Source organism: Acanthopagrus latus, chromosome 16 (genome assembly GCF_904848185.1).
Source record: "Acanthopagrus latus isolate v.2019 chromosome 16, fAcaLat1.1, whole genome shotgun sequence".
NCBI lineage: Eukaryota > Metazoa > Chordata > Actinopteri > Spariformes > Sparidae > Acanthopagrus > Acanthopagrus latus.
In genome coordinates, this window is record NC_051054.1 from 22,618,223 (window position 1) to 22,629,720 (window position 11,498).

Genomic DNA, 11,498 nt, shown 5'->3' on the forward strand with positions numbered 1-11,498 from the left:
CAGAAGGTTTATCATGCCAAAATGCAAGAAGATCAAAGCATCTTCTGGACTGACATTCAAATATGCTTAAAACAATCCTTGAAGATTTGCTGGTTTCAGCCTTTTGATGTGTATATTTGCAGAGTCTGTTCGCTGTTTTATATCATTTGGCATTTAGAATGTTTCACATTTGCAGTTTTGGCCTATGATTTTTCTCTTTTTTTAATGCATTTACATTTAGGGCATTTAGCAGACGCTTTTATCAAATTACTCAATTTTAATGCCAAAATGGTTGGTTTCCACGTATAAAAAAAGGGAATTGACTCCTGTCTTTTCCGTGTTTCATGTGTTTCATGTCTTCCCAGTGTTCTGTTTCCCTCCTGCGCTCCTGTCCAGTCAGCTTTTCCTCCACACCTGCTCTCCATCACCTTCATTAGCTTATCTTGAGTAGAGAGAATCATGTCATCCCTCTTTAGTCCAATTCACTTTTTTTTAAAAGCAATTTTGAATAGCAGACAATCACAGCCCAGTGCTGCAAATTAATCAGTCAATAAATCATGTATTAACTATGAACTGCCAAACACCTGCTGTCTTATGTCCCCCACTCATCAAACCCTCACCTGTGTTTCTCTGCTTCTGGTCATCGGATTTGTCTCCCGTTCCTGCTGTTGTGTCCTTTACTTGTCTCTGTTCTCTTCTGTTAACCTGTTTCTGTGATTCATCTTGGAATAAAGTTCGGCCACTGACCTGCCTGCAGTCTCCTGTAATGTGGGCACAGCTTGTCTACTCCCATTGTGACCCCATTTGCCAGGAGATCAGTTTCTGTTTTGTTTGTGTGGTTTTTTTTTTGTTTTTTTTTTCAGGATCATCATCATAAACTCAGAAAAAAAACAGGAAACAGTCGAAATCAGGAGCTCGTACGATTCATCGGAGTACATCCAGAGCACATGAAACATCGTGCTTCATTCTCATCTGCCCATTCGCAGTGCGGGTCAGGCAGCTGGCAAGGCTGCAGAACCATCTGACCCGTAATGAATGCCGATTGTACACATTCACATTTAACAAACGAGCCAGATGTTACTGTGTGTTTGTGGGTATTTTGTACAGTGTGCATGGGGTAATAGAGGTCGTCACAGGTCAACTTTAAATTATATTGAGTGTAATCGGGTCCGGTAAGACCCTGTATTGTCGTTTGTCTGAGGAATTGTTCAGGATGTCATCAATCTGCCCAGCTGTTGTGTGGTACAGCTGGATGACCTCTCCTTCAACCCTCAGGATTAGAGTCAAGTCAAAGACTGTAGGCAGAATACCGTCCTCACCTCTCTGGGCACGGGCATGGCTGGAGAACCCAGGGAATTTAATAACCTCTCTGGATACTGAGAGCTTATTAAACTCATGCATAATAATCTCAGTGTCTGTTCACTATGTCATCATATACCGGCTCAAGTTGGGGCAGGAGGTGGAGTCGTACGAGGCCAGGTCACCAGTGTGTTACAGGTCAAAACACTTAGAGACTGACAACCATTCACACTCACATTCACACCTTCGGGCCACATCACCTAACACGCATGTCCATGTGTGGTGTGAGGTGACAGCGCAAGACATCACACCACTCCTCCCAATAGTATTTTTTTGAAATGATAAAAGCAAACTAGTGTTTATGTTATCAATTCATCTTTTCTTGATTATTCAAACGATCCATTGGTCTATAAAGTGTAAGAAAGGAGTGAAAATACTCATCACAAAACGATAAATGCTGAGCATCCAAAACACAGAGACCACAGATAAGTTAACCCCTCTGTATAGCTGGAATTATGGTCACGTCTGACTGTCTTGTATCCCTTATTTTTTGTTTTTTTGTTTTCTTTCCCGTGAAGGCCTCCAACTCCAAATTAAAATTCATCTTCACACTCACTTGCAGGAACAACAAAAACGTGTAAAGTTACTACAAATACACCTAAGTGATTCAAAATGTTTATTCAAAGGGTAATGATGAATAATGAATAATCAAATACACTGGGAGTAAACTCCTCTAAAACAGTTTGGTTCAAAGAAAAGACAAACCGTGTTCTTTCGCGCCCTGCCTAAGTCTACTATAACTACTCTTGAGGCTAATGCGCCTGCTACTTTGTCGGGAGGAAAGGGAAAAGCGGTTGGGATGGGGGAAAATTCAAAGTGCATTCATCTTTCAAGGAGTAACCTCTTCCAAAAAAACGGCCACGGGCGATGCAGAGTAAACAAAGTAGCAAGCGTGTAATCTAACTTTATAAATTTTCTGTTGACTTTCTTTATGATTCAGAAGAAAACGCGATATTTGCCCAACGGCTCAAACATCCTCGCACCAGGATTCTGTTTATAAGCCTCTCAAAGGGAATGTGGATGCTCAATGGGAAATCACGAGCGCGTGTGTTTGCATTCGGGGCAGAGCTGAGGGGCAAACATGGGGCGGGAAAAAGCCCAAACGTACACAGTTGCTCCTCTGAAGCATGGCGGGTGCAGTCTTCCACCTCGGGGCTCCGATCCAGGCGTGTTTACGGAGATGCTCTCCGTAAACGACGCGCCGAATAACACGAGCGTCCCTTAGAGCTCGTCAGTACAGTAGGAATGTGGAGGTTAATGAAGCAGGGGGTCCACACTTCCTCCTGCTTCCAATGCTGCGATCATTTAACGATTCTCTTGCAGCCTATTTATGGCACCACTTGGTGAACATAACAGAGGTTAATAAAGTAGAGGTCAACTCTTTATCACACCTGCCCAGCACTATTTTCCCCTCTGCCACGCTGTGGCTCGTGGAAGCATTCCTCATTAATGATCTCCCCCATAGGGCGATCGAGTATAAATGTACTGTGCAGGGTTTAATGCGTTGATTCCCATAGGCACATTTGCCTGATCGTCAAATTATTCCTGGTGCCATGGTTGGTATTTATTTCATGCTAATAGCCAACTTGTTACCGCGGGCGGGACAAAGCATGTGTAACACGAACATCACACAGAGAAGATGCCAAGCAACTGGCCAATCAGGGGTGTGAAGCTGATAGAGCAAGACGATGCACATCGGAGAGCCTTGAGTTGAGCCATTCAGCATGAAGGAGGGAGTGTGTGACGCCGGCAGAAGGGAACGCGTATTAGGACAAGCGGAAAGAGTGGAGGGACGGCGGGTGTGTGTGTGTGTGTGGGTGTGTGTGTGTGTGTGTGTGTGTGAGGAGGTGTGGGGGCTCATGTCCGTCTGTGCACCGACAGTGTGTAAACACCATCGCGCCTTGTAGATACTCATAACGTAATAAGCTCTTAGGATAACAACTGCGACTCTGCAAACACGCAGCAGAGTAATCTGGTAGAGGCAGCGGGCTTACAGTGAGTCCACCTGCACTGTGTGGAGTGTACGGTGTCGCGTCTGTCCCCCTCTGTTACTCATGACTACTGTCGCGTTCTGCCTTTCCGAGCATCAAATGAAAGGAGACAGACGCATCTCAGTTGACTTGAAACACAAATGCATCTATATTGACAAGATCTCGCGCGTCACAGTTAAAGGGACAGTTCAAAAGACAAATCAAACCCTGTAAGTACTAGTTATCCATCTAGGTGTTTTTGGCGTGAGCTCTGGAGCTATCGGCTTTCTTTCAGATACAATGGAGTGTGATGACATTATGCTTGCGGTGCTCAAAGTGCCCAAAAAAAAAGTTAATAAAAGATTCAACAGCGATGTCTCTTTCCAGAAATAATGATCTGGTTCTTAAGATAATCCACAGACCTTGTTGTGAGCAGCTTTCATGTAGAAACTATTTTTCTTTCTACCGAAATGCCACCAGCACATCTACTCATGGACAAGTTAGCTGGCTGTCTATGCTTAGCTAGCTAACGTGACGGCCACTAATGTTATGGAACGTTCCAGTAAAGTCTAATAAGTTGTTTTATCACAGCTTGGTTGGAATCATAAATGTGGACATCATATGTGTGTGTGTGTGTGTGTGTGTGTGTGTGTGTGTGTGTGAGTGGAATGATGACATGAACTCATATCACAATAATGTGCTGCTAACTGTATTACATTTTCCTATCACAGCTGACACTGGGCAATCAATCCACTTCCACAGCCGCTTACCCGCCTGACCTGCATGCTGATGTGATGTGTGGAGTGACAGAGCTGATCACTCCATCACAGCCTTTCTGAAACCCGCTAATACAGCAGAGCAACATAACACTCAGCGTGACAGGACGAGGATTAACAAGAGAGACCATGTATGTTATGACACATGTCCGCTCCTTTACCATAATCTAAAACTGCTTGTTAATATAAGGCTGTAATCTGCAAAAACAAATGTGATATATATACACACACAACACATGCGACAAATAGCAAATGTATATAGAAAGTGTGCTTCACCTTCAGGTGTTTCTTTGGTGTATTACAATAATGCTGTTCTTCGTCCTGTCCTAACTGTACTGTGGGGGGATGTTCACCGTCACCCTCCAGCATAACAGATCCTGAATGAATGGATGCTTTTCGACAGTATTTCCTTCCTCCAGGAAGTCTCTGCTTGCTCCTCTGAGCAGCAGACTTGGTGATGATTAAGGACTTGATCAATTCCTGGGCTGTGTGAGGATGAAGGATGGAGGAGATATAACATTAGAGGAGTGATCATGATAATAAACAACGGATGGCAGCCTAGTAATTCAAACGAGAGCTGCACACTCCGCACCGCACCCCCCCACCTATCATGCGCACTTATTAAAGGACATTAATAAATGAAGCTGGGATCTATCTCTTTACTGCTTCCATGAATTAATGGATCTTTTTTTTTTTTTTCAACTAATTTCTCTTCTTCTGAGGTGCTGCTTCCTGTGAGACCGCTTCGCCAATTTCGTTGCCCAACACAGTGCACTCCGCGGATGTGCAGTAGCACGTCAGTGCTGCAGCAAAAAAGGTCATTTCTTGCTCAGACAGTTTGCAGAGGATTACATATACGAACGACTCTTCCAAACTTAACAATGAAACGAGCTGTTTGTAACTGCCCTGGTGAACGACACATAGAAGCAGCTCTCCGCCTGATCCCTGTCCGCAGGACCACATCATTTGTCCATGCCTTCCAGAAGTGCTGCTGCAAAAACAAACCGTTTCTGATCTTACACACGGTTTTTAATTAGTTTGCATGAGCATGTTCCATCCGCGTAGAATAACAGCACTTCGTTTATCTATTTTCTTTTTTTTTCAAATGAGAGTAAAATAAATCCAGCGGAGATCCTCCCTGGAAGAAATCTCCCGCTGGCTTCCCACGAGCGAAACACTGTGTGATGGTTGAAATGCCTGCTGGGAGCTGCAGTGGACACATGTTGTCCACGTAGAATAAAAGAGCAACCAGACATGCAGCCTTGTGTGGGCGCAGCTATTATCTAATATTTTGGTTAGCTTTTGGGCACAAAAACAAGCTGGTTATGTTTAAGGGAGAATTTGACTGACTTATAATGTCATTTCCAGTCAAATCACTAGGTTCTGCAAACCAGAGATATGTTGGATTTCTTAATCTTGTACATTTGATTATGTTGAGTCTCCAGTTTTATGTTGTGACAAGCTGGTTAGGTGTAGAAACAAAACATATTTGGTTGGTGGTAGGACAAAATCTTCTTTTGGCTTAAAATGTCTGTTTTGGTGAACACAGACAAAGCTGTCGATGTCTGGAGGAGGTCTGGTTAAAGCACCTGGTTTGTCGACACAAACAAACCCGATGTCTTGTCCAAATTGTAGGGGTTTTTTATTGGCACAAACAGGGCTGGCAACTGCCCTGAGGTCCCCCTGAAAGTATCCTGTGGTGTCACGCTTACAAATGTTTAAACTGCAGCCCCTCTTCAAAAATACCCCTTTTTCAGTGCTTTGCTAAAGAGCACGTGTAGGGTTGTGATGTGAAAGGGGCGCCCAGGTGAAAACAGCTCCTGTAAAAAAATCCATCACACATCCCCCTGCTGGCTTCCCACCTGCAAACCCTCCCGGCTGGGTTGTTAGGATGGCTGCTGGGAGCTGCAGGTGTGGTCCACTCGAGATGCTTACAGCTGTGGAAACCACATGTGTGCATCCTTACATCGCCATTCAGAGTTGACACGGATGCAGTCATCACATATGAGGAAATCCACAAAAGATTTCTGGAGCATTATGACATCTCTTAAACCACTGAAGCTGTGCATTGAAACAAAACAAAACAAAACAAAAAAAAACTAGATGTTAAAAAAACAGCCCACACAAAGAATAAAATGGCTTCTTGCACCTTGTCTGGCGTAACCTGAGTCTCCGGAAGTCCCAAGATCCCAAACTGATTTGAAAAAGCTCAGCAGCAACAGTGCAGGTTTGGGCTTAAAACAGGATGTGAGTAACGCCTTTTCAAATCCATTTGGGATCTCAAGGCTTCCTGAGACCCAGATTATGCAGAGCGAGCTGTATGGAGTCCTGTTTCTGTTTCGGGGAGTTGTTTTAGAGTTGTAGCGTTTTAAAACAAACCCCCGTGTTCTTCTCTTCTTTAAATGAATGCCGCAACACGTTTTTTTTTGTTGCTCCAAGAAACTTCACTCTCCTTTCCATCAGGCCGATACATGACTGATTTTTTTTTTTTTTACTTTGGGGTGAACCTATCCTTTGACCTGTCATGTTATTGATCCTCATAAAAAAAATAACGCAACTAAAATCATAAGGTGGGCTGTAACAACCGACACAAAATGGAGCTTACAGCATCATATTCAGTTATTGCATCCTAACCCTCCTGCACACACGCCTGCAGAACGGTTCCTTCCTCTTTTTATCAGCTTCCAGTCGGCTCTCCTTATGTCTAATAGGTTCCGTTGCATTTTTCTTTTTTTTTCTGGGCCAGCCTCCCTCATCAAAGTGATTAAGCAATTACACTGATTGTGCCGATGCTCAGAAGAACGAGGGAAGGGCCCTCGAGTATTGAGTGCTAAAGCTTTCTTGGAGATAACGGCTTAATTTGTGCCTAATCAAAATAAAGTCTGTTCTCTTAAATCTCCAACCTTCCTTCAGCCCTGAGCGGCTCCTGCGGGGGGGATCGAGAAGGTATCGCTGAGGGAGACAAGGGGGCCCTGCTGGGGGCCATTATTTCCGACTCACATTTTTCAGAGGAGCTTTTATGCAATCTACACGCATGTCATTATGAGGCAATGAGGTCTCCCTTCCCCTCCGAATGAAATAATAATGAACATATCAGAACCGATAACGACAGAAGCCTCCAAAGACGCTGCGGTCCCCCAGCATGGATCCCAACTGGAGATAATCAAAGAGTTTGGGAATAAAAATCAACATACGGTTCGACTCCCAGTGCTGCCGAGGACATCAATAATGGAAGAGGAGTCTGAAGACGAGCGTGTGGATCACAGACAGACCTGAACGCCTGGAATCTGTGAGTGCCATTTACTTCTGGCACACACACACACACACACACACACACACACACACACACACACACACACATCTCAGTCATCATTTTCCCATCAGTCTAACAAGTCGTTCACCGTGTGCTGACATGTCTTAACCCGCTCGTGTCACCATGAAAGCGAGCCGGAGCAGCACGCAGGCTCGCATCTTAGGGCGCACTGGATCCCACAATCAAAAATTAATCACAGCACAACTCAAGTCCCAACCGTGACGGAGCGACATGAGTTAGGCCTGCTGAATCGCCCGCTCGTGTTGTGTGTGTGTGTGTGTGTGTGTGTGTGTGTGTGTGTAGGGAGAGTGGGGGAACAACATGGGGAGAGGTCACAGGGGAGAGACAGAGGGTGAGAGTGAAGAGACGCTCACCCCGGGAGGATATCTGAAGGAAGAGGCGGGGGTCTGCAGCGCGTATGGCCGTGGTGTAGCGGTCCTCCATCCCGGGCACCTGCGCCTTTTTCTCGGGCATGAGCCGGACCCTGAGCCGGCCCCCCTCTGCGCCCAGCCACCACTCCAGAATAGTTGTGAGGTCCATTTCCAGGGTGAACACCGGGGCCTCCTCGTACACAGACAGCCCTCCGCATCCCGTCTTCACTATATCCTCTCCTATTTCCACCACAACTTGGTTGGATTTCCTGCTGGCTTTAGTCAAGCCCAATTTCAGAACTTTGGACAGCGGCCGCTTGTAGAAGAAAGGGAGCTGTCCGTCAGCGGACGCGTTCCTCAGCGCCGGGTCTGTGGCGACGTCCACGAAAGTAGATATGGTTTTCTGTAAAGGTATGCAGTGCATTTTCAAGTTTGCGCGCACCGTGTAACATCCGCGAAAAGTCTGGCAGTCGCCGTTCAGGGGTCTCTTGATGAACTCCGCCAGGTAATAGCGCAGCAGAGAAGGGACGGCAAAATCCACAGCCAGGGTTTTCCTCTTGAGCCGGGAGTTTATGGTTTGGTTCAAGTCTCTTTTGCCGCCGGATTCCCCGCTGCTGCCGCCGCCGCCGCCGATGTTGCTGAAGTCGGCGGTGGAGGGATCCATCCCCGCCGTGGCTCTTGGCGAGGCGCACTGCAGCCCGGCGAAAAATGCCGCAGACGAAACAAGCAAAAACAATATCCTGGCGCTCATGGTTCAAATAATTGGAGTCTTTCGTTCAGGAGAAGCACCCCTCGATCCCACCGTTCCCCGCGTCCTCTCCGCTCTTGTCACATACGCAAGCGCAAGATCACAAAGTGCGAATCGATGATCCTGCGGGTCCTGCGCCTCTTCGCCGGTGCGCACCCGTGGCAAGACGAGGAGGAAACTGGGTTTTTTTTTTTTTTTTTTTTTTTTTTTTTTTACATTTGTTTGCCGCTGACTGTTGCTGCCTTCGCTCCTTCAAACGGAAAAAGTGCCATCTCGCCCCCTCCGCTCCCCGCACACGCAGTCACACGCACCTTTGCAACAAGACAATGCCTGTTATCGCCGGTGCGAATCCGGCGAGTCGCTCCCCGGGACGCTGATTGATATGCAGGTCTGGTCCGCTCCGGTGGCTTTCAAAGACTCCCTGTCTCTTGGCACAGTTGTGACGGCGGTACAAGTGGTCTCTCTGTGAGGATGCAGCGTCGCTCTCTCTCCCCCCCCCCCTCGCAACTAAATCGTGCATTCACAGCGAGTTTGGAGAAAGCAGAGCGTCAATTAAAGTTTAAAACATAATCACAGCCCGTTTTACAGTCTCGGCTAATTGAAAAAAAAAAAAAAAGCCTCTCAGGTTAATTGTCCGCTGAGGACCTCGACGCAGCTGGCGTCTCCGCTCGCCTCTGTCATACCAGCACATGCGGTGGAGTCGTTCACAGAACCATTTGACGTCAGAATAAGCCGGGTTTTTTTTTTTCTTTCTTCTTTTTTTTTTTTCTCGGAGAGCGACTCCCTTGCGAAAAAGCTCCTCAGCAGTCAGCGCAGGAGCCTCCGCCGTTATGGAAGCAGCCGAGGCGGCCTGAGCGCAGCCGTAATGTTGCCTGGTGTCTTTATTGGAATTAGGAAAAAAAAAAATAACGCTAGGAGGTATGGCAACGCAGCTCCACAGTTTGTCTCTGGAGATATTTCAATGAATCACCGGGGCCCTTTGTGTCCGGAAATTGGATCGGATTAGTCGCACTCTCCCGGTTGTGCGCAAATCAAATAGTTTCAGAGGGGGGGGGGGGGGGCGTTTGGGTTGGGGCCCATTTGGCTTTGTTATGTGACATGTGAAGAGGCCAATATGTCCTTAAAACATCAGGGGGCTCTCCTGCCATCTTGCCAGTTCATTTGCCACACAGACTACCTCCTTAATTGGGAATCAAAGGGTCAGTGTTTGGGGGCAGGAGGGAAGCAATGCCAGGGGGAAAAAAACAAAAAAAACAAAAAACTCCTCTTTTCCCCCTCCCTTACCTGAACTCTCTCTCTCTCTCTCTCTCTCTCTCTCTCTCTCTCTCTCTCTCTCTCTCTCTCTCTCTCTGAGATTCCCGCTAGATGGCGTCAACACATACTTATGGTAATTCACACTCTTCAGCTTCACTGACAAATCCATTAATGCTCTAATTGCTCTGGAATTTTTACACTCTCTCATTAAAGCCTTATCTCGAAGAGGGGGATAAGGAGCCTTATGCGAACATGTTATGTGAGGGACATCTGGCAACTCGTTCACACGATGTAACGTCCGAGTTTGGGAGAATGAAGGTGTGGAGATATATTTGCCGGGGTGATAGTCAGTGACTGCATCAAGTTACGTGGTGGAATCTGGCTCCTGCGCTACGTTTCCTTCATCCTGAGGTGTCGACCTTCTACATTTATATCATGAGATGAAGCTAAACGTCAGGGTTTTCCTTTATGAGCAGCAAAGCCTTTCGACCTATTCTAGTAGCAGCCTTGAAATACAATTATGAGCCTGAAAATATATACATGTATAACTCATATGTAAAACATAACTATAACTAACTAAAACAAAAATGATTATATTGGGGCAGCTGTCGCTTAGGAGGCAGAGCAGGGTTTCCTTCGGAGGGTCTGTGGCAACATTCTGAACCCCAAACTGATCCTGATGGCCGTTCCAGTGGTTTGTGAGTGGGTATGAATGACAGAGCATAGAAATATTCTTGGGGACTGACAGGGTTTTAAGATTACATGTGCTTATTTTTTAGTGTACTTTACCACTGCTTTGGATGCTGTTGTCTACAGTGCCTTGCCAGTTATGCATTGTTCTAAGTTAGTTGTAGCCGCAGGCAGCACTATATCCCAAACAAAATACCCCCTTGCGGACAATAAAGCATATCTTATATCTTAAAGCACCGCTGCCATCAGTGTATGGATGTGAATGAGAGTATGTGCATGTGGATAGTGTTGTATGGGACCAGACCATGAGAGTGCTTTATAAAAGCAAACCCATTCACCATATGAGCCATATGTCACTCAGTGTCACTCTCATGTTGATAGTGGTGTGATAATGCCATTATGAATCAGATCACGTGTCAGCAACAACTGGACCAGTCCACAAGTTCTCCATAACATCTTGCCTTGAGTTGAGTTTAAGGCAAGTGTGTTTGCAGATCTAAAAAAAACAGATCTGTAACCACACACACATATATATATATATATATATATATATATATAAAAAACCTGGCTGGTTTGATTGTCCACAGAACAGAAAAACAGTGTTGCTACATCCCTTTAAACAAACAAAATGTAACGTAACATGATGTAACACACTCAGTAGAGCTCATACCTCCGTCCTCTGTAATGCAATCACGTGTATGCCAATATCAAAAAAATGAAAAATATAAAAATCTTCTAGATCTGGATTTTTATTTGGTTCGACATCAAACTGATATGATACCAAAAATAAGAGCCACTTCAATATGCCTGTTTTTTTTTTCAGTCAAGATCCATGCATCATTCCCTGAGAAATCAACAAAGAATGTTGAAAAACCCACTATTTCACAACGTTTGAGAGGGAGGAAAAAAATGTATCCGGATCAGCATCAAAAGTTTATGGGGTCTATTCTGGGCTGAGACGCATCCTTCATCCAAGTTTTGAGGAAATCTGTTTTGAAGTTTTTCTGTAATCCTGCTGACAAACCAACTGGAAAAAAA

The 11,498-nt window shown here is 45.5% G+C and overlaps 1 protein-coding gene across 2 annotated transcripts in view; it reads right to left on the reverse strand.

The window, feature by feature from the left end:
- Window positions 1–9,143, reverse strand: part of alk (ALK receptor tyrosine kinase) — a 322,469-nt gene extending 313,326 nt beyond the window's left edge. For both annotated transcript variants that reach the window (XM_037072734.1, XM_037072733.1), the window contains exon 1: window positions 7,772–9,143. In XM_037072734.1, the coding sequence (XP_036928629.1) occupies window positions 7,772–8,519 (748 nt within the window). In that variant the 5' untranslated portion in view covers window positions 8,520–9,143. The remainder of the gene's footprint in view (window positions 1–7,771) is intronic.
- Between the last annotated feature and the right edge of the window lie 2,355 nt (window positions 9,144–11,498).